We start from the raw sequence: 24,676 nt of genomic DNA, 5'->3' as shown, positions 1-24,676 counted from the left end.
GCTTAGGTCGTAACTCAGGGTCATGGGACTGAGCTCCATGTCAGGCTCCAAGTTCAGCATGGAATTTGCTTGGGATTCTTGCCCTCCCTCTCCCTTTGCCCCTCCCCCTGCTCAGGCTCTCTAAATAAATAAATACATAAACTTAAAAAAAAAAAAAAAAACACGTATATGGTAAGCTCTAGAGCAGCCACTAAGAAAATAAAGTCCAAAGAAAGTAAAAGAAAAAAATCATTAACTGAAATAGTACAATGGAAAATATTCACTTAATGCAAAAGAAAGCAATAAAGGAGGGAGAGAAGAACAACAAAGACATGAGACACGTAGGAAACAGAAAGCAAATTGGCAGACATAAATCCAACTACATCAACAGTAACACTAAACGTGAATGGGTTAAACAATGCAATCAAAAGTCAGAGAGATTGTTAGGCTGGATGAAAAAACAAGATCCAACTTTAAGTTGTCTACAGGAGACACACTTTAGGGGGCCTGGGTGGCTCAGTCATTAAGCGTCTGTCGGGCTCCCTGCTCCATGGGAACCCTGCTTCTCCCTCTCCCACTCCCCCTGCTTGTGTTCTCTCTCTCGCTGTGTCTCTCTCTGTCAAATAAATAAATAAAATCTTAAAAAAAAAAAGGAGACACACTTTAGATTTAAAAATACAAATACACTGAAAGTGAAAGAATGGAAAAGACAGATCATGCAAATAGCAACCATAAGAAAGCTGTAATGGCTATACTAATATCTTACAAGGTACTTCTTAAAGCAAAACAGATTTCTAGAGATAAAGAAGGACATTTTATAATAATATAAGGAGAACTCCTTCAGAAAGATATGAAAATTAGAAACATATATGCACCTAGCAATAGAGCCCAAAATGCCTGAAGAAAAGGCTGACAGAAATGAAAGGAAAAATAGATAATTCAAAAATAATAGTTGGAGCCATCAATATCCTATTTTCAATAATAGAAATAGGAAGATCAACAAAATAGAATACATGAACAACATCATAAACCAACCAGACCTAATAGACATCTACAGAACACATCAACAACAGCAGAATACACATTCTTCTCAGGTGCACATAGAACCATCTCCAGAATAAACCACATGCTAGGCCATAAAACAAGCCTCAACAGATTTAAAAGGATTGAGAACATGCAGAGTTAGTCCTCTCACCACAATGGAAGGAAATTATGTATCAATAACAGAAATTTGGGAATTCATAAATATGTGGGAATTAACCAACACACACCTAAATAATCATTAAGTAAAAGAAAAAATCACAAGGCAAATTAGAAAATACTTTGAGATAAAGAAAGCAAAAACATAGCAAACAAAACTTATAAGATGAAGCAGAAAGCAATGCTTAGAGAAAATTTTATAACTGTAAATGGCTTTATTAAAAAAAAAAAAAAAGATCTCAAACCAATAACCTAATCTTCCACCTTAAGAGATTAGAAAAATCACAAACCAAACCCAAAGCAAGCGGAAAGGAAATAATAAAGATTAGAGAAGAACTTAATGAAATAGAGAATAGAAACACAGTAGAGACAATCAAGAAAACCAAATGCTAGTTTTTTGAAAGAGCAACAATATTGGCAAGCCTTTAGCTCAACTGACCAACAACAGAAAAGACTCAAATTATCTTAATTGACAAAACTTTTGAGGACAATATTACTTTACACACCATCAGGTACATTAATCACCATGAATCAGAGACACTTTCAGATGTGTAAGCTATGTGAAAAAGCACCTCAGCTTGTTGCGCTTTTTTTCCGTTAGGTAAACAAATCCACCCTAAATTACATTTCAAGATCTGCGAAATTTGTCATTTATCCCAAGTTAACTTCTCCCTACACCCCAACACACACACACTTTTGCTTTGAGAGGCTCCTTCCTCAATTTCAGGGCCCATTACATACCTTTTACTTTCTTTCCCATGACACCATCAAAGCAGGATAGATTTGAGATCAGTTATTTGCACTTGTGTTGATTTACAAATTACACTTTCAAATTCATTCTTACACAAGCATACTCTCACCAGCATTCATATTCTGAGTCTGAGGTACCAAAGTGTGGAAGGAAGAAGGGCTTTCCTATATTAAAGATTAGTAAGCCTCCACACAACCTTGCCAATGGCTACCATAAGCTGAATCAAGTAGTTCATGTCAGTCTTTTGACTCAAAACATAGATGGTAAATAAATTTGATTGCGTCAATTAAAAAACATTGGAGGGGGAAATATGGGCAACTAGATATTTCCCTACAGGTCATTTGAATTGTTATGTTTATTTTGTGTTTTTCAGGGACAGATGGTTGGAGACTACAGGAAGCAGCAGAAGTTAAGTCCAAGACGATCCCCTAGCTGCTCAGTACCAACGGCATCAGGGGCAGAGGCTGGGTACCTGCACCCTGCTTTCAGGCCCCAAACACAGGCTCTACCAAAAGAGTGCGAGGGCGCCTTTTGACTGGCTTCTCATCCACAAGAAAATGAAATCTTCGGAGGTCATCTTTAGATGTCAACTACTAATGAGGCAACACCTACAACCCGTGTTAGGCGTGTGTGGCATGTTTTAGTCGAGGAGAGAGAAGTCTTTAAATATGCTACAGTTTTTGCAACCATGCTTTGCCATTTCTTCATTTTTGCATAGGAGAAACTACAGAAAGAAGAATCCAGGGCTTCTCTCCACTTCTGAGAGGCTCTGTCCGATGCTGCCCTCCTGTGGTGCGGGGCTCAGGGCAGACCCCAAACCTTCACAAGCCCCCGCGCTTTTCCTCACTCTCCTGCCACGCCCATCCTTTCTCTCCCTGCACAAGGCTCTACCAGGATCTTCCTTTGCTGCCATTTTCAGGGATACTCGGTGTGATTTTTATTTGTATTTAATGCTTTCGTTATTACAGCTCTACCCAACACATCTAATATCTAAAATCTACCCAACACATACTTTTTGCACCTGTATGATTTCTAACTTAGACATTGTGCATCCCCAAATCCCTCCAAATTAGGACTATGAAGTCTTTAGTTTTACAACAATAATTATAACAACAAATAACATTTATTAAGTACTTGGTTTGTGCCAGGCACTCTACTGCTTTACATAAATTATCTCATTCCGTCACATCTAACTGCTTCTAAGCATATGCTTACATTTGCCAGTAGCACTTAAAATTAATTAAAATATATTGTTGATTATCTTGGAAAGCAATGTCTCAACATACTAAAGTAAAATCCATAGAATAAAATATTTTAAGGTCTTACAAAATGTACACCACTAAGTTATTATAGGATACTATTAAATTTATGTTTCTATCATGGAAAATAAAGCTATTTTCTGGCATGTTGTACCCACTTACTTTTTTATCCTATTTTTATGCCTTTCTCAAACTCCTAGAAACCAGAGCTTCAATTACGTCAAATAAATACAATTAGATTCATACATTCAATTTGATCCTTTGAGAAATATATAAAGTGATTTTGTTCTTGCATTAACTCCCAAATTGTTTTGTATAATAACCAGCCTGACATTAATTGTGGCATGAGGGCTGAAAAACAACACGAGATATGACTTTTACTAATCCTTCACATTCCATTTTCAAGCCATATGCTGTTTCTGATCAAAACTCTTATTTATTATCAAGAATTACATTATTCTCTGAATGAGTGAATTTTCTCTCAGAGACAGGAAATGAAGGATCGCTAACACTGGGAGTGTATTTTTCCTGTCTCAGTATTAATGCATGATATATATTCATATTAATAACAACTCTGAAAACTAGTTTCATTTCTTCTACACATAAGCAATAAACAGTATGTGCAAAAATCTGAATCCTAGCAGCAGTGGTGTGGATATAGAATATTGGGTTTCTTTTGAAGGTACAGCCATTTCTAATATTTCATTAGAGCATGTGTAGAGGCAACTGTCACAGATGTCCATCAAAGCTGGATTAGATGAAGACAAACAATGCAGGCTTTGAGGATAAACTGTAGCTGCAGCTCAAAAGTTTCCGTTTCTCATCGAAGGGCACTATAGGATCATTGTCTTCCTCCTTGAGGCAAAAAGAATGAATCAGTTATGTTACTGACATCCCTCCACAGCAGACCGAAAAGTCTTTTTTGCAGTCCCACAAGAGACAGTGAGAGCAAGATTTCATAAGAAAATGTGGAAATTTCAAAAATATCTTCACGCTCAAGTTTGTCATCTCTGCAATTTTCCCATAAAGTGTACCATCATTTTATTTCTGTGGCAGAATCTACTAGTGCAAAATTTCACAGAAGTACTTTCAACAGAAGTAAATGCTTGAACTACTAAACAAAACATTTCTGTACCATGTTTAATAATAAAATTCAGCTTTAAGTTATTGTCATTAATTTCATGTATATTAATCACAGATGGTAACTGCTTGCACACAAAGACCACTTCTTGCTAGCCCCCAAATAACTTTGCAATTCTATTAAGTAAATGGATAAATAATAAATACAAAATAATACATGATACATAGTCTTTTTTGAGATAGTGAATTTCCCATTTAGGAAGAAAAAAAGACAGCTAAGATTTTAGTTCAATAACATCTATTCATGTTGCCAGCGATGGGAGTGGCAAAACCAACTTTCATATAGGTGCTGCACATTAACTGGTCCACTCTTTTGGACAATAAATGCCTATTAAAATTCAGATGCATATACTTTCTGACCTGAAATTATATTCCTAGAAGCTTACTGTACAGATAAACCATCCAATCATACGAAGATTTTGTGTCGGGATATTCACTGCAGCAATTAAATGACTTCCTTCCTTAATCAAGTATAGAGTAGGACACAATAGAGTACTTGAAAAATGTCCACATAGGCTGTGTGTGTATGGATGTATTGTACATACACACATACACGTGTCTGCCTACATATGCGTATGTACATACAGATACATGCAATTTCTGGAACAATTTATTAGAAAGTATTTGTAATGTGGGGTATATTTTTCCAAACTACATTTCAAAGAAGATATAGTCCTAATCAAATCTTTTAAGATCTCAGATAGAACTTCAAAGGTAAAATAGGACTTTGTGTATATATTTGACAATTATAACCCAGCAAATTTTAAGTCAAAGTGACTCAAATGAAACTGATAATCAAAATTGTGAAGCCACAGCATTTCAGAGCTAAAAGGAGCCTAAAGGTCATGATGTATACATTTTCTGCAAAAGAAAAATAACCTGGAGTCCCCCATTTTTACCTAAAATGTGTTCCACGTAAGTAAAAATTAGTTGGAAAAATTAATCCATGTTCAAAAAAAAAAAAACAAAACTGGAAACTCTGGTTAAATACAGTAACACATGGTTCTTATATGTAAAACCACCTCAGAGTTCTTATATACAAAACCACCTAACATGCTAATGTGCACTGTAAATCTCTGAAAGGAGGTTATGATATCCAGGATTCTCCAAATTTGTAGACTATCATCAGCTCTTGACTTAACAAACACCTTAATGGGTATCTTAATGGCTCCGCAGAACACTTTTGGAAAAGGCTAGTCGACAGGAATATATATTCCAAGTTTACCAGAGTAACGAAATTTCGTATTAAGAATATATGAAGCCATTCTAAAAATTAAACTATCATGGTCCAAAATACCAATTAAACAAAAGATAGTTAATATGCAGTCTCCCTAATCATACAAATTCAGGTCTTAACACAAAGCATTTTAACACTGAATGTTCATACACCCAGAGTGCAAGAGATGCACATGCCCATTGGTGTCTCGTTCATTTTGAAGTTCTAAGGGTCTGATGTAAATGGTTCTCAACAGATGCTAAGTGAATTCTAGTCTACCAGAGTGTGGACTCTTCCTGGTAAATTTAGGTACTCACTCTGCTAAAATCTCCCTCAAGAAGAAACTAAAGATAATAATGCCCCCTACTTGTTGGGCTTATTCTTCTCAACAAGGCACTGTGAGGATGATCTTTATGTTAGCTCCCCCCAAAGATGGATGCTTGATCTTGTTCACTGCAGAGACCAAGTTACCTGGGAAAATATTTATATCGATTGCAATCTGCGGTATGGATTTGGAATCAGGGAGACCAAGGTTCAAATCCCAGCTCTGCCACCAACTTGCTGTGAGATTTTAGGCAATCTACTCGCCCCTTCTGAGCTTTGGATGATAGCAGAACCAGATAGAACCTTCATAGGGTTGTGTGAGAATGTAACAGGACAACAGATAAAAGGTGACAACAGTGAGTCGCGGGCACATAATTGAACTACTAGCAAGGATTTCGGTTGATTCTACAGACATCTCACTAGCTGAAAGTTGAACTATGCTATGGCCTATTATTTTCCATAGCATGTGTTCAAAATTTACTTTTCAGAATTTCAGAGAAAGTTTTCATGGAAGGAAATTACACTTGATCTCATTTGCACTGTGTTCCCAAGGTCCAATGCAATATCTGGCCCATAGCAAGCACTCCAAGAAAATCAAGTGTGTGTGTGTGTACATACATTAAAAAGTATAACAAAATGACAGGGGCAACTTCATTATATAATTTTTTTAATTTTTAAAAATTTGTATCAAAATTACACATTCACATAAAGGGTTAAATAGCTTTAGAATGTTTCTTATGAAAACTAGCAGGTCCCTGTCTCTTACGCCACCAATTTCCTCAACTCTTTTAACTGATTATTTTATTTACACCAAAGAGCTAAATAGTGTAATTGTATTACTCCTTTTACATTTTTAGTATTGTCTTTTGACTTTCCCCATGGAGAATGAAGATTTGACCCTCCTTGTTCCTGTCAGACACCCCCCCGCCCCCCGCCACACACACACACACCACCCACATGCATATAAACCCTTCCTTCACTCCATCCTTCCAATACGGTTATGTAGTAACTATGGCTGGATCAGTTTCTACTCTATTCTTTCCATTATTGTGATGATGTAAATCTTATTCAGAGCTGAATTATGTGTATTAATGTATCATTTTCTTCCTGCACTACTTTTCCCCTTCTGGAGTGAATAACTGTAATTATCTTGGGGTTTTTCCACCTTAGTTTTCTATGTACTGAACCCAAAACTACCTCCCAATCCTCTGACACTCAGAAAGTTAAAGGCATATCATACAATTTCTAGAACCTTCTCATTTGCTCACATCTGGACTCATGACTCTATCCCTACAACCCTACTTCACAAACATTCTGGGCATCTCCTTTGCTGGATCTCCTGGTTCCCAAATTCCCCATCTGTTTTCCCCATTTTGGTGACGCATACCTTCTAGTAGCTTCCTAGGAAATAATCTTCAATGATCTTGATATTTAAAAATGACTACTGTAAGTTTGACTGGGTAAAAAATTCTAGATCAGTTGTAATTTTCACGCAGAATTCATGCTTGACATTTGGCTTCCAGTGTTGCTATTAGTCTGATGTTCAAATTCCAGGTTCTTTCAATGTTTTTTCTCCCTGTAATTCCTCCCTCCGTGTCTAGGAATTTCACAATGGTAGTGCCTTGCATTTCGATCAACCGTGCTGGAAATTCAATGGGTCCTTTCAAACTGTAAATGTATGTCCATGAGTCCTGAGAAAATGTTTAAATGATTTTGTTGCTACTTCCTCTCCTCCATTTTCTCTGTTCTCTCTCTCGTTTTCTGATTATTTGGACAATGGACCTCCTGCGCGGGTTCTCCAATTTTCTTATTTATCTCCTGGTTTTGCTCTATTTTCTAAGAAATTTCAGTTCTGCTTTCTGATTCTACTACAGAAGTTTTCATTTCTGCTATCATGTTTTCGGTTTCCAAAAGCTTTTTAGAATATTCCTTTTCTTCACAGCATCCAATTCCTGTTTCATGGTTGCAATCTCTTCCCTTACCTCTCTGAAGATATGAATGATCACTTTTTTGAACTTTTCCTAAGTATTTATTTCTTATATCTTGCCTTCTTCTATTTGTTTTGGGTTCTTATGTATTATATGCCTTCTTCAAATGTCCGTAACTGTTCATACCTAAGAATGAGAACCACCACTATAAAAACAACACACCACCACCACAACAAAAATCCAGAGTGGAGGCTCCGAGCACACAGAAGGCACTTATTTGTCTGTCCTGCCTTCACCATAGAAGTACCACCTGGGCCATTTCATTAAGAAGTCCCCGGGGTTCCTCAGATTCTCCAGAAAGACCCTTCCAGCCCCCAGTCTAGAGAGTAGAGGCCTTTCTGCCAGTGTCCTGGAGGCCAAGTGGGGGAGGAGCAAACACAAGACATGAGGATATTATTTAATTATCCTATTTTTCAGAGAGGTATCCTGATACTCAATTGCACCTAGGTCCCCTAATAGGCAGATTCTCTCTTCATCAGCTTTTAACAACTACACAGGATTCCAGCCTCCTCTCACTCCAACTTCTAGAGATTATCTGTTGCCACCAATTCCTGCGATTTTGAGAGATTATCACGTAAACAGGCTTGTTCCTCACATCTGCTAAGTCTGTTACCTCACAACCATCTGCTTCCAGCTTCCAAAGTATTTTTGCTGCTGTCTCTTTTGTTTTCTCTATCCTTGGAGATTTGTGCACTTAAAAAAAAAAAAACACACACACACAAAAACCTTTCCTGTTATTTTAATGCAATTTGTGGTGGAAAACAAAATTAATTGCCTACAATCAATGGATTACCATCATGTGATACAAAAGTTCTTTTTTATACATTTGTGTATTTTCTCAAGTTTCTACCGTAACTATATTACTTGATAATCAGAATATATATTTATTCAGAAAAGCCATCTAAAGAAATGATACTTTCAATATACAAAGGCAATCAGACTGACTTGCTCCCCGCTCCCCTTTGGGACGTCCTTCAAATACCCATTTATGTATATATAAAAAATAAGAAAGCTTAACTCTAAAAAAGAATGTTCTGTTATACGATGATCACTGTTCATAACGAGACCCTGAAGTATGGCCATATCCTAAGAAGTCCTCTAAATCATCTGGTATTTCAGTATAATTGTAACAGATGCTATCTTTCACATGTGAGTATTTCTGAACCTTAAATCACCTTCCATGAAGAGACCCTAGGGAATGAGTGCAAATCAAATCACTACTGGGAGAATTTCCTGAAAAGCTATCAAAAATAAACAAGCACGTAAAATTAAAAGAAATCATAATAAAATAATAAAAAGGCACGCATGCCCACGTGCCCTACTTCTCAGAGGTCACTGCAGGTCTCAGGACTGACCTAAGTGTTAGTCTGGCTCAGCTCACTGATAACACATTAAAGCTTCCCTCCTTAAGTAAGATAATTCAGGGTAAAATCTCCAAAATAAGAATCTTTTAAGAAATAGGGATGGGGGTGCCTGGGTGGTTCAGTCAGTTAAACATCTGCCTTCAGCTCAGGTCATGATCCCAGGGTCCTGGGATAGAGCCCTGCGTCAGGCTCCCTGCTCAGCAGGAAGCCGGCTTCTCCCTCTGCCCCTCCCTTTGCCTCTCCCCCTGCTCGTGCTCTCTGGCTCTCTCAAATAAATAAAATCTTAAAAAAAAAAAAGAAAAGAAATAGGAATATGTTATACATGAGGATTCTCGCTTTCAGAATGGTCTCTTTGTCCTGTACACTAGAAGAACACTTTCTTGGGGGAGTTTTTACATGCTGTTTTAATTTGGAATTAGCCATGTACCTGACTTACTACCAACATTAGGCTGTAAGCCCCTTTAGGGAGAGTCTATATATGTCTGATTATGTTATTTTCACACAGCCCCTAGAATGCCACCATACACAAAACAGAAGGCTAAAAATAAATGTCCTTCCATGACAAACAAGGATGCATGGCCACCTTCCCCCCCCCCAACATACCCACTAATAACAACATCAGGTCATGAGGAGGGAAAGAAAGAGAGAAAGGAGGAAGAGAAAGGAAGAGGTCAGAAGTGTCCAATGCATTTGAAGATTCAAAGAAAAGAGTGAGGAAAATGCCATTGTATTTGGAAAGAGAAGTCAAAGCATATCAGAAATAAGAAAGGGGTGCCAGATTATTTAACATTATTCTGAAAGTACTATATGGTGCGGTAAGTACTGAAATTAGAAAGGAGAAGACTATCATTATTTACATATGTGATCATGGTCTGTTTAAAAAATTCAAAATAATCAGCTAAAATGTTACTGGAAACTATGTGAAAGGTCAGTTAAGAAAGCCAAGGACAAACCTAAGCAATTATTTGTTCAATGAAGAAATATTAACCCATAGAAAAATATAATGGAAAATGACACTAATCAAAATCGATAATGACAGCAGTAACAATAATAGTAAAGAAAGAAAAAGAAAATAATAGTAATAGCTCACATTTGTTGAACGCTAACCTCAGCTAGGCACCACGCTGTGCATTTTACCTTATTTCATTTCGTCCTCACAACATCTCTAGGAGGTTATTACTCTTAGTATCTTTACATCATAGATGAGGACACTGAGGCTCACAGAGTATATCGTTAATTTGCCCAAGTTGTGGAGCAAGTGGTGGTGCCAAGTTCCCCATCAAGCCACACCCAAAGCTGACTCTAGAGCCCAAGTGCACACACATCTGTAATAAGTCTAGTCGTGACAAGAGAGAACCATCCAATGAATGAAGAACATAAAAACTTTTAATAAAGCACCGACCTATGCATTGTTCCTTGATAGAAAGATTCGATACCAATTCTCCTTAAAATTATATATTCAATGCAATCCAAATGAAATATTCTAACAAGATTCTTTTTTCTTTTTCTTTTCTCAAACTCTTTTCACACCCCCTCTTTCTTTTACTCTTTATTTCAACCCATCTGATAAAATGACCGTATAGATTATCTGGAAGAATTAAGCATGTGAAAACAGCTGGGGGTGGGGGTGCCACAGGGAAGAAAATAGCCAGGAAAATTCTGCAGGAGGGGCTAGGTAAGGGATCTTGTCCTACCAAACACTGAAACATACACAAATGCCATAAACATTGAGCAATGCTCATGAATAGGCAGGTTGATGGAACAGGAGAGGGACTTCAGGAATAGAACCAAGTAGTCACGAGATTCAATGTCGTAACATATTTTTATCCTTTTTAGTCAGATGAGCATGGATGAAAAATCTGAAAATAGTTAATGGTGGTGAAGGTGAGGAGAACTGTGGTTAGTGGAAGCATAAATGGATACAACTCCTGGGAAGAGCAATCTGCATATATATGTACTATAATTGAAACTCTCTGACCTGGTAACTCGTTACTAAGAAATTTTTAAGGAAATAGTTGCATAAATCAACCACAGTATGACTGATAGCAAAATACTGTAAATAACCTAAATGAATAATAATAGAGGAACAGCTCAATAAAATTTTGGTACATACTTAAAGGTAACTTATTTAAAAGGCAATCATTTAAAAGTATGGCATATATATACTTGATGGTATAAAAAGATATATTATCAAGCAGACAGAAAAACAGCCTGGGGCACCTGCCTGCCTCAACTGGTAGAGCATGCAACGTCTGATCTCGGAGTTATGAGTTCAAGCCCCACACTGGATAGAGAGCCTACCTAAAAAAAAAAAAAAAAAAAAATTCCTCTGGGTAGCCTGGCTGGCTCAGTCAGTAGAACATGTGACTCTTGATCTCAGAGTTGTAAATTCAAGTCCCATGTTGGGTGTAGAGATTACTTTAAAATAAAAAAATAAAATAAAAATTTTAGAAAAGAAAAAGAAAAATAGCCTGAATATAATCCCATAAGGAACATTCTACGTCTACATATCCCACAGAAGATAAATGCATAAAGAGAGATCAAATGGAGAAAAATAACAATAAAGTTTAAGTATTCACTGAATACCTACGCCATGGACCAAAAACATGTTAAGCCCTTTACATTATCTCATTGTATCTTCCCAATCACCCTATGGGGTACTTATGGACTTCTTTTAACTGAGGAAAAAAGTAACTTAGAGAAATTAGTAACTTTTTCAAGATCACACAACTAATTACTAATTAGTGGTGGAGTCAAAATGGAACCTGAGACATCCCCACTATGTTGTGAGGCCTCCATGTTCACATCCTGGTGACGGCCGTCACTCACAGAGGGTTTGAGAAATCATTGCTTCTTCTTTAGTTTGTTCTGTATTATTTGAATTTTCTGTCATGAACATGTATCATATTTAGACACATGGGAACAAAGAACAAAAAAAGAAAGAAATCAAAGGCGACTCTTGCCACAGCAATTTCAAGAGGTAGATGGAAGATGAACACATCTCAAGAAATCGAGGAGGAAAGAGGAGATGAGAAAGAGGTGGAAAGTATACTGAATGATAAAAAAAAACTGGCAGAAACACCTTCTATAAAATATTTGATCAATGGTACAAGCGTACATACATAAAGGGACTCCATGAAAAGCTGTTTTTGTTTTGTTTTGTTTTGTTTTGCTCCTTCTGCTTTTATTCTTGCTAGGACCCATACCCCTGCCTTCCACATGCCTCACATAACAGATAATGTCTGTCCTCGTTGCAGAGGTCAAGGAGTTAGTGATTTCTTTGGAGTCTTCAGCAAAATAGGTAACATCTTAGGAGTGACCAAGCAGGGTAATTATGTTTTCCAAGACCACTGACTCACCAAGAGCCCCGGCTCTAGGGCACACGTGACTTACGGAGGACATCTAAACACTCATCTTTGTTCCTGGATGTCTAAGAAGACATGTGCACAAGACCACAATCCCCAGTAAAAACCCCAGACCCCAAGTAACGACGAGACTCACTCTCCTCTCCTTTCCGAGTCTCCGAAACACTGTATCTGCACTCGCTCTATGTCCTCAGTGAACTCTGCTTTCACTTCGTCTTGGCTCGAGTTTGCCTTGTATCCTGCACTAAGCCAAGGACTATGTTGGCTGGTCCTGCAGGACCCACTCTGGGTCCTCAGGGACCCAGCCAGCCTGCATCATTAGCATAACCCTTATTATCATAACCCTGTATTTTAGCAATATGTTACCAAAAACGAAAACATGCGTGTTTTTTCCCAGAAATCTCATTTCCAGGAAATTATCTAAAAGAGATAAGGAGGCAAAGATATACAAGGACTTCATAACTTTCTGCCCTTTGTTATTTGAAATGTGGTATAGTAACAAGAGCTCCGGGTTTGCAGTTAAACTTGCCTGGGTCTGAATCCTTGCTCTGTACTTTACTGGCTGTGACCTTGACCAAGTTACTCAACCTCTTTCAGCCTCGGTTTATCTCTAAAATCTAAGTCAAAACACAGGCCTCACAGGATTGTTGTGGGGATTAAATGAGATAAAATACAGCACCATGTCTGAACGATAACAAAGCCCTCAATTCTTTTTCTTCCCACCACTCGCTAATATGTTTAACTTAGAATGAATACATAAACTTTAATCAGAACTCTAAAATAAATCATACAGCTTGGTAATTTCTACATTATTCTGCATCCAAGTATCATAAAACATTAAACTTAGCTTTTAAGTTTGTTCAGTAGTAAACCTATGTTATGATACTTTGACACTTCCTCAATCTCAATTAGCTGTAAACCAATTAACAAAACTTTTATACACTACAGTGAGTCACATTTTTCTTCTTTCTTCCCTAATCCCTGGTGTGTTGTAAGGGTGATTGAGTATCTAATTACTTCTTAATTGAATGCACATATTATACATTTTTCACTAGTTCAAGCTTAATGCTTTTAGTCCAGAAATCAAAGTCAATGAAATTCAGTTGAATTGGGATTTGGGCAACTATTACAATGAGAGAAGGTTTGTATTATGTCTAATTATAAGTAAATGTGGATTTTAGCATTATTTCCTATGGAAATATTTCAGGTACAGGAATGTGCCATAACTAATTTGGATGATTAATAACATTGTTATTCTTACTTACAATCTTTTATTCCTCATTACAGTGATTTTTATTGCTGGGACCCACTAAATATAATCATTCTTTAAAGAAAAGATACCATTAGAGAATCATTAGTTGCACCAAAATCAGAATGAACATTCACAAGAGTGACTAGATGAGTTTCTCTGCAGCATAAAGGTTACAGGAATTCTCAAATGCTGCCAACAGAAGAAAAACGTAACTTGGGAATATAATCAGTTACATTAATAAAAAATATTTATTTATGGCAAACCATAAAAACATTACTATCAAAATAGCATACCAAATTCAGTTAATACTTTACAGAGAGACTATTTTCATGAGAGGTTTTCTTCTTTCCCCCTTTGTGCATTATACAGGAGTGAAAAAAAAAAAAGTCTGAAGTAGATATTCTCCAACAACAAAGGTCTGTTTGCTTGTTTATAGATACAGGGAGCAGCCATCTGAAATAATTGAGTTGAAGACCTCCTCCCACAGATGACTAGATTAAGTAACTTTTTCAGGTCCAATTCAACTCTGTATTTCCAAGATGTCCTAAAAAGATTTTCTTTAGACAAGCCCTAAAGACCTTTATGGGTTTCTAAACACTAAAGTTACAACAAGAATTCAGAAATTTTGAAGGCGGTTAAAGAAGCACTGTAATGGAAAACAGACCCATCAAAAACCAATGTGGTTTTCTTGTTTTAACAATTTATTTTGAGAAGGTGTTACCTACCTAGTGGCAAATTTCTTGATCAGAGAAACCTCCACATTACCTAAAAGTATATCAGATTCTGCCCCAAGATATTGGGTATTATCTAGATTATTTTAGCTTTGTATGTTATCAAAACGAGTTTTAACTGGAATGTTTGTTTAATTAAACTGAAGTAGCCCCAGGGGCGAGAAGCAAGATGGCAGAGGAGTAGGAGACGTAAATTTCGTCTGGTCCCAGGAATTCAGCTGGATAGGGATCAAACCATTCTGAACACCTACAAACTCAACAGGAGATCGAAGAAAAGAATAGCAGCAACTCTCTGAACAGAAAAGCGACCACTTTCTGGAAGGTAGGACGTGCGGAGAAGTGAATCCGAGGCGATATTCGGGAAGATAGACGGTGGGGGAGGGGGCCTCTGTCAGCCGCTACAGGCAAGTCATAGAGCAGCGGAGCACAAAATCGGAACTTTTAGAACTCAGCTCCGCTGAGGGATGTCGCTCCAGTGGCTAAGCGGGGGGTGGAACCCTCACTGGGACAGTGTGGTCTCAGGACCCTCGGGGTCACAGAAAGACCGGGGATCCCTGAGTGCGGCAGAGCTCCCAGGTATTGGAGCAGGGAAGCCGGCTGCAGAGACGGAGCCGAGGTGCAGGCTCTCAGCTCGGGGTTGCCGTAAACCAGGCTCCGCGGCACAGTTGGGCCACTGCTCTTCCAGCAGGGACCCAACAAGTGGCAGATCTGGGGAGACTCCCTTTTCTCCCCTGAGAGGAGCAGCGTGGGAAGGCACCACAGGGATCTGCTGGGTTTGGAAACTCCACACGGGGTTGTGTGCCAGAGATAGAAAACGCTCGGTCACAGGCCGGGTGAGCACGGAGTGCAGCCGGAGACCGGGGAGACAGGAGTGATGGACTGCTTTTCTCTGGGGCTCACTGAAGAGTGGGGCCCCGAGTTCTTGGCTCCTCCGGGGCAGAGACTGGGAGGCCGCCATTTCCTCCAATGCTGTACGGAAAGTTTGCAGGGAACAAAAGCTCCGGAGAGCAAACCTGAGCAGATTACTTAGCCCAGAACCGGCGGGGGCAGGGCAATTCCGCCTCCGGCAAAGACATTTGGGAACCACGGAAACAGGCCCCTCCCCCAGAAGATCAGCAAGAACTGCCAGCCAAGACTAAGTTTACTGATCAATGAGAACAGCAGAACTCCAGCACTAGGGGAATACAGCAGAGAATTCATGGCTTTTTTCCCCAATTCCTTAGTCTTTCAAAGTTAATTTTTTAAATTTTTTTTTTCTTGAATTTTTCTTTATCCCTTTTTCAACCAATATCTTATCAATCCCTTTTTTAAAAAATCTTTTTTATTTTTCATTTTTAGAGTCATATTCTATCCCTTCATAGTAGTTAACCTTATTTTTGGTATATACATAAGTTGTTCTCTCTTTAAAATTTTGGGATACAGTTTTTTCTAACAGACCAAAATATACCCTAAATCTCTAGTGTATGGCTTTGTTCTAGTCTCCTGCCCGATCACATTCTCTCCCTTTTTTTCTTTTAATTCCTCTTCTTTCTTTTTTCAACCAACTTCTTATCAATTCCTTTTATAAAATCTTTCATAATTTTCATCTTTACAGTCATATTCCATCCCTTCATCGTATTTACCCGTATTTTTGTACATATATAAGTGTTTCTTTCTTTAAAATTTTGGGAGGCACTTTCTTCTAACAGACCAAAATATGCCCAAAATCTAGTGTGTGGCACTGATCTATGCACCAGCCTGATCATATTTGATCATTTTCTTCTTTTTTTTATCTTTTTCTTTTTTTTTCTTTCTTTCCCTTTCTTTTCCCCCGGTTTCAGGTCTCTTCTGATTTGCTTAGTGTATATTTTTGGGGTCGGGTTACCCTGTTAGCATTTTGTTCTCTCATTCATCTATTCTCCTCTGGACAAAATGACAAGACAGAAAAATCACCTCAAAAAAAAGAACAAGAGGCAGTACCGACTGCCAAGGACCTAATCAATACGGACATTAGCAAGATGTCAGAACTAGAGTTCAGAATGACAATTATAAAGATACTAGCTGGGCTTGAAAAAAGCATGGAAGATATTAGAGAAACCCTTCCTGGAGAAATAAAAGAACCAAAATCTAACCAAGTCAAAATCAAAAAGGCTATTAATGAGGTGCAATCAAAAATGGAGGCTCTCACTGCTAGGACAAATGAGGCAGAAGAGAGAATTAGTGATATGGAAGACCAAATGATGGAAAATTAAGAAGCTAGGAAAAAGAGAGATAAACAACTACTGGATCACGAGGGCAGAATTTGAGAGATAAGTGATACCATAAGATGAAACCATATTAGAGTAATTGGGATCCCAGAAGAAGAAGAAAGAGAAGAGGGGCAGAAGGTATATTGGAGCAAATTATAGCAGAGAACTTCCCTAATTTGGGGAAGGAAACAGGCATCAAAATCCAGGAGGCACAGAGAAACCCCCTCAACATCAATAAAAATAAGTCAAAACCCTGATACCTAATAGTAAAATTTCAGAGACAAAGTCTCAGAGACAAAGAGAAAATCCTGAAAGCAGCTCAGGAGAAGAGAGATGTAACCTACAATGGTAGAAACATTAGATTGGCAACAGACCTATCCACAGAGACCTGGCAGGCCAGAAAGGATTGGCATGGTAATATTCAGAGCACTAAATGAGAAAAATATGCAGCCAAGAATACTATATCCAGCTAGGCTGTCATTGAAAATAGAAGGAGAGATAAAAAGTTTCCAGGACAAACAAAAACTAAAGGAATTTGCAAACACGAAACCAGCCCTACAAGAAATATTGAAAGGGATCCTCTAAGCAAAGAGAGAGCCTAAAAGTAACATAGACCAGAAAGGAACACAGACAATATACAGTAACAGTCACCTTATAGGCAATACAATGGCACTAAATTCATATCTTTCAATAGTTACCCTGAATGTAAATGGGCTAAATGCCCCAATCAAAAGACACAGGCTATCAGACTGGATTAAAAAACAAGACCCACTGATATGCTGTCTGCAAGAGACTCATTTTAGACACAAAGACACCTTCAGATTGACAGTGAGGGGGTGGAAAACCATTTACCATGCTAACGGACACCAAAAGAAAGCTGGGGTGGCAATCCTTATATCAGACAAATTAGATTTTAAACCAAAGACTATAATAAGAGATGAGGAAGAACACTATATCATACTTAAAAGGGTCTATCCAACAAGAATTGTAACAATTGTAAATATCTATGCCCCAAACATGAGAGCATGCAATTATATAAGCCAATTAATAACAAAGGCAAAGAAACACATCGACAACAATACAATAATAGTAGGGGACCTTAACACCCCCCTCACTGAAATGGAGAGATCATCTAAGCAAAAGATCAACAAGGAAATAAAGACTAAATGACACACTGGACCAAATGGACTTCATAGATATATTCAGAACATTCCATCCCAAAGCAACAGAATACACATTCTTCTCTAGTGCCCATGGAACATTCTCCAGAATAGATCACATCCTAGGACACAAATCAGGTCTCAACTGCTACCAAAAGACTGGGATCATTCCCTGCATATTTTCAGACCACAATGCTTTGAAACTAGAACTCAATCACAAGAGGAAAGTCGGAAAGAACTCAAATCCATGGAGGCCAAAGAGCATCCTACTAAAGAATGAATGGGTCAACCAGGAAATTAAAGAAGAATTTAAAAAATTCATGGGAACCAATGAAAATGAAAACACAACTGTTCAAGATCTTTGGGATGCAGCAAAGGCGGTCCTAAGAGGAAAGTATATAGCAATACAAGCCTTTCTCAAGAAACTAGAAAGGTCTCAAATACACAACCTAACCCTACACCTAAAGGAGCTGGAAAAAGAACAGCAAATAAAGCCGAAACCCAGCAGGAGAGGAGAAATAATAAAGATCAGAGCAGAAATCAATGAAACAGAAACCAAAAGAACAGTAGAACAGATCAACAAAAGTAGGAGCTGATTCTCTGAAAGAATTAGTAAGATTGATAAACACCTGGCCAGACTTATCAAAAAAGAAGAGAGAAATGACCCAAATAAATAAAATCATGAATGAAAGAGGAGAGATCACAACCAACACCAAAGAAATACAAACAATTCTAAGAACAAATTATGAGCAACTATATGCCAGCAAATTAGATAATCTGGAAGAAATGGATGCATTCCTAGAGATGTATAAACTACCAAAACTGAACCAGGAAGAAATAGAAAACCTGGACAGACCTATAACCACCAAGGAAATTGAAGCAGTAATCAAAAATCTCCCCACAAGCAAGAGCCCAGGGCCAGATGGCTTCCCAGGGGAATTCTACCAAACATTTAAAGAAGAATTAATACCTATTCTTCTGAAATTGTTCCAAAAAACAGAAAAGGAAGGAAAACTTCCAAACTCGTTTTATGAGGCTACCATTACCTTGATCCCAAAACCAGACAAAGACCCCATCAAAAAGGAGAACTACAGACCAATATCCCTGATGAACATGGATGCAAAAATTCTCACCAAAATACTAGCCAATAGGATCCAACAGTACATTAAAAGGATTATTCACCATGACCAAGTGGGATTTATCCCTGGGCTACAAGGTTGGTTCAACATCCACAAATCAATCAATGTGATACATTAATAAAAGAAAGAACAAGAACCATATGATCCTGTCAATAGATGCAGAAAAAGCATTTGACAAAGTACAGCATCCTTTCTTGATCAAAACGCTTCAGAGTATAGGGATAGAGAGTACATACCTCCATATCATAAAAGCCATCTATGAAAAACCTACAGCGAATATCATTCTCAATGGGGAAAAACTGAGAACTTTCCCCCTAAGGTCAGGAACACAGCAGGGATGTCCACTATCACCACTGCTATTCAACATAGTATTAGAAGTCCTAGCCATAGCAATCAGACAACAAAAAGAAATAAAAGGCATCCGAATCAGCAAAGAAGTCAAACTCTCACTCTTTGCAGATGATGTGATACTTTATGTGGAAAACCCAAAAGACTCCACCCCAAAACTGCTAGAACTCATACAGGAATTCAGTAAAGTGGCAGGATATAAAATCAATGCACAGAAATCAGTGACATTCCTATACACCACCACCGAGACAGAAGAAAGAGAAATGAAGGAGTCGATCCTGTTTACAATTGCACCCAAAACCATAAGATACCTAGGAATAAATCTAACCAAAGGAGCAAAGAATCTGTACTCAGAAAACTATAAAATACTCATGAAAGAAATTGAGGAAGACACAAAGAAATGGAAAAACGTTCCATGCTCATGGATTGGAAGAATAAATATTGTGAAGATGTCAATGCTACCTAGAGCAATCTACACATTTAATGCAATCCCCATCAAAATACCACCCACTTTTTTCAAAGAAATGGAACAAATAATCCTAAAATTTGTATGGAACCAGAAAAGACCCCGCATAGCCAGAGGAATGTTGAAAAAGATAAACAAACCTGGTGGCATCACAATTCTGGACTTCAAGCTCTATTACAAAGCTGTGATCATCAAGACAGTATGGTCCTGGTACAAAAACAGACACATAGATCAATGGAACAGAATAGAGAGCCCAGAAATGGACTCTCATTCAACTCCATGGTCAAATAATCTTCGACAAAGCAGGAAAGAATGTCCAGTGGAAAAAAAACGGTCTCTTCAACAAATGGTGTTGGGAAAATTGGACAGCCACATGTAGAAGAATTCTGCATTTCCTTACACCACACACAAAAATAGACTCAAAATGGTTGAAAGACCTCAATGTGAGACAGGAGTCCATCAAAATCCTAAAGGAGAACACAGGCAGCAACCTCTTCGACCTCAGCCGCAGCAACTTCTTCCTAGAAATATCAGCAAAGGCAAGGGAAGCAAGGGCAAAAATGAACTATTGGGACTTCATCAAGATAAAAAGCTTTTGCACAGCAAAAGAAACAGTCAACAAAACCGAAAGACAACTGACAGAATGGGAGAATATATTTGCAAATGACATACTAGATAAAGGGCTAGTATCCAAAATCCATAAAGAACTTACCAACTCAACCCCCAAAGAACAAATAATCCAATCAAGAAATGGGCAGAAGACATGAACATTTTTCCAAAGAAGACATCCAAATGGCCAACAGACACATGAAAAAGTGTTCAACATCGCTCCGCATCAGGGAAATCCAAATCAAAACCTCAATGAGATACCACCTCACACCAGTCAGAATGGCTAAAATTAACAAGTCAGGAAACGACAGATGTTGGCAGGGATGTGGAGAAAAGGGGAACCCTCCTACAGTGTTGGTGGGAATGCAAGCTGGTGCAGCCAGTCTGGAAAACAGTATGGAGGTTCCTCAAAAAGTTGAAAATAGAGCTACTGTACGACCCAGAAATTGCACTACTGGGTATTTACCCCAAAGATACAAATGTAGTGATCCAAAAGGGTACGTGCACTCCGATGTTTATAGCAGCAATGTCCACAATAGCCAAACTATGGAAAGAACCTAGATGTCCATCAACAGATGAATGGATAAAGAAGATGTGGTATATATATACAATGAAGTATTATGCAGCCATCAAAAGGAATGAAATCCTGCCATTTGCAACGACGTGGATGGAACTGGAGGGTATTACGCTGAGTGAAATAAGTCAATCAGAGAAAGACATGTATCATATGATCTCACTGGTATGAGAAATTCTTAATCTCAAGAAACAAACTGAGGGTTGCTGGAGTGGTGGGGGGTGGGAGGGATGGGGTGGCTGGGTGATAGACATTGGGGAAGGTATGTGCTATGGTGAGCGCAGTGAATCGTGTAAGACTGTTGAATCACAGGCCTGTACCTCTGAATTAAATAATACATTATATGTTAAAAAAAAGAAGAAAATAGTAGGAAGGGAATAATGAAGGGGGGGGAAATTGGAGGGGGAGACGAACGATGAGAGACTATGGACTCTGAGAAACAAACTGAGGGTTCTAGAGGGGAGGGGAGTGGGGGGATGGGTTAGCCTGGTGATGGGTATTAAAGAGGGAACGTACTGAATGGAGCACTGGGTGTTATACGCAAACAATGAATCATGGATCTCTACATCAAAAACTAAATGGTGATTAACAAAAAAAAAAAAAAAACTGAAGCAGCCCCCAAAATAAGGCAAACCTATACACACATACACACACTCAGGCACACACACACACACGCACCTCCAAGACCTATACAGTTAAATGAACTTTTTATGGCGTATTTTTACTAAAAATATTTTAAAATATGTTCTCACCCTTTTGAGGGTCCTATCAATATCCTTCTCTTATATGGTTTCTTCTCTAACTCACCATTTTCCCTTCTTCAGGAGATGGCTTTCAAGAGGTCCGGGGTAGTTTCCTCCTCACTGTCACGGCATAATTCTTTCCTCACCCTCATGTCATTTCATTTCCATGCTGAGATTTTAGATTCCCTAGGTTTTGCTATATGTAAGCAATTTGCTATATATAATCGTCAGGACCATAACTATTGCATAACAAAATGAAAATGTTAAAAAGAGGACTTCAGTCATTTCGTCATGCTTCCGTGTTTCCTGGATAACTGCTAACACCTAGCTGCGGATCAGTAGCTCTAATGCAGATAGGTTTTCCAAAGCCCATTTTCAAAAGACTCTGTACCTTAAAAGCAAACATTAAATCAGATGCCAATAATAGTACCTTTCGTTATGGATGGCAATCACCACCACCACCAAACTCCCAACGGCAGGTGTTGCCAACTAGTCACAGCACCCCTTCGCACTGTGCTGAGAGCAAGCTTCATTGTCCCTTTCAACCAATCACAGCTGACACACAAGCCTGACTGCACCATGTCCTCCATGTCTTTTATTTTTATCAATCTTTCCTTAATAATCCTATGTAGACACCACATCCTCCATGTCTTTTATTTTTATCAATCTTTCTTTAATAATCCTATGTAGAAGAGCGGAGGGTGCTCTTGTGACAGTCTAGGTGAGAAATGGGGCTAATTTCATGGGGTGTGATGCTGGGGATGGGGACACAGAGACAGATTTGGGAGCTGTCAGAAGGCAAATCTGCAGAACTGGATGATCAATTAGAAACATTGAGGTGAGGTGAGGAAGAGAAGTGTCAAGTGTAACTCTGGTTTCTACGAAAACTGGAAGAGAGCCAGGTCTGTGAAGAAAAATCGTAAATACACCCTCGTATATATTGAGTTTAAGATGTCTTTGACACCTCCAAAAGAAAAGTCGGACAGACAGTCGGGCATTCAATACTAGAGTTTAATAGAGAGACCTAGTCTGGGACTAAATGCATGGGTCATCTGCAGTTGGTGGGAACAGAAACTGTAGGTTTTCTGTCCCCTACCAAGAGAGCACGCCTCCTCACAGGTTGAGCTGTGAGGACTCCAACCGGAAGTGGCCTCCTGGAAGGTCCGTCTGAGTGCTGAGTGCTGAGCTTTTATACCTCCCCAGTTCCAGAATGACTGCTTTCCTCAGTCTCTGTAAACTCCATCATGAAAAAGAGAAACTCGAGAGAATGGACAGCAAATAAATGAGGAGGAAACTGAAATGAGTGCCTCCTTATGAGTATGGTTTTCTTAATAATTCGTCTCAAAGTGGAAAAACGGAGCTAAAAAAATTGATCTGAGGAAATTACCCAAAACGAGCACCCATGATGCAAAAGGCATAAGAGAACATGTTTAGAGGAGATCACCTGGTCTCAGGAATTTTCTTATGGAAAACATATGCTCTAGGTTTAAAATCATGAAACCTACCATATTTAAGGTATCAGACTATATGAATGTTCAACATACAAGCTGGCCCATGACTGCAAAATGTTCTCTTTTCTTCCTCCCAAACACAATTTTCTTTGAATTCATTGGGGGGGGGGGGGAGAAAAACCAAATCATTCTGCAATTTTTATCCACAATAAATCATTAACATTTCTAAAACATAAAAAGGGATATATGTGGGGCGCCTGGGTGGCTCAGTCGGTTAAGCGACTGCCTTCGGCTCAGGTCATGATCCTGGAGTCCCTGGATCGAGTCCCGCATCAGGCTCCCTGCTCGGCGGGGAGTCTGCTTCTCCCTCTGACCCTCCCCCCTCTCATGTGCTCTCTCTCATTCTCTCTCTCAAATAAATAAATAAAAAAATAAAAAAATAAAAAAAAAAGGGATATATGTGGAAGTAAGGATTATTTGCCTTGTTGAGTAATCTTAAAGAAATGCCTATACAGCTTTGATGCTTTTCATTCTTGGGTTAATAACAATTTTTATATCACATAATCAAAACATAATAGACAGATTGAGCACCCTTGATATTCTGTCTTTTTCCTGAAATCATTTTGAAATCCTGTAGGAAATCCATTCCATTTTCAAGAAATTCTATATGATACAGTAAATAGAAAACAGCTATATCCGAGTTTTCATTTCTCACCCTAATGCTGTGCATCAAGTTAAATTATTAGAGTGAGGAAAAGTCCAAGTTCTATTGACTGAAAATATGGCTTTGAGCTTTCCATTTGTCTAGGAAGGATAATAGCTTTTCCCTACTTGGTCATTCAGAATTGACGCTCTCCCTTTCCCCACGTAGCCCCTCCTTTTCTAGAACGCCTTATCCTTTTCTAACCTATAACTCTTTATGTTATAAAAGAGAACAGATAAGAAACTGATGCTTGTGATAGTGTTATTAAAGCTAAAAAGACAACATTATTAATTGCAAAAGTATATGGGGGGAAGAGTTCAACACAGTCAAGGGTGGCTTCAAAGACCCAGAAACAAAAATGAGGGCAAGCCTGAAAAGGGATCATTCAGAGTCATTTGGTTTATAACCCTCTTTTTTCTTCTTCCTTTATTTTTTCCCCTAATTTACTTGGAGGCATACTTAGATTTCTTCCCCCTTTTAAGGGGGGGGGGGAAGAAAGGAAACTATTTAAAGAGCATTGTGGCACAGGTTTTACAGAAAATAAATAATTATAATTAAGTATAGTTACTGTACACATGTGCAGCTTAACGATATCTGAGCTACTGGGGAAACAGACAAGTCTTTGAGTAGTCAGAAAAGCTCTAAATAATGGGCTAAAACTTCATGAAACAGGCAAGTAATCATCT

The 24,676-nt window shown here is 38.4% G+C and overlaps 1 protein-coding gene across 2 annotated transcripts in view; it reads right to left on the bottom strand.

Annotated features, from left to right (window-relative positions):
• Positions 1 to 3,034: 3,034 nt before the first annotated feature.
• The window catches only part of CA8 (carbonic anhydrase 8), a 91,813-nt gene continuing 70,171 nt past the window's right edge, over positions 3,035 to 24,676 (bottom strand). For both annotated transcript variants that reach the window (XM_078072361.1, XM_078072363.1), the window contains one exon: positions 3,035 to 4,044. In XM_078072361.1, the coding sequence (XP_077928487.1) occupies positions 3,943 to 4,044 (102 nt within the window). In that variant the 3' untranslated portion in view covers positions 3,035 to 3,942. The remainder of the gene's footprint in view (positions 4,045 to 24,676) is intronic.

Source organism: Halichoerus grypus, chromosome 5, assembly GCF_964656455.1.
Source record: "Halichoerus grypus chromosome 5, mHalGry1.hap1.1, whole genome shotgun sequence".
Taxonomy (NCBI): domain Eukaryota; kingdom Metazoa; phylum Chordata; class Mammalia; order Carnivora; family Phocidae; genus Halichoerus; species Halichoerus grypus.
The sequence above is the reverse complement of the archived record's forward strand: the minus strand, read 5'-3'. Positions and strand labels throughout refer to the sequence as shown.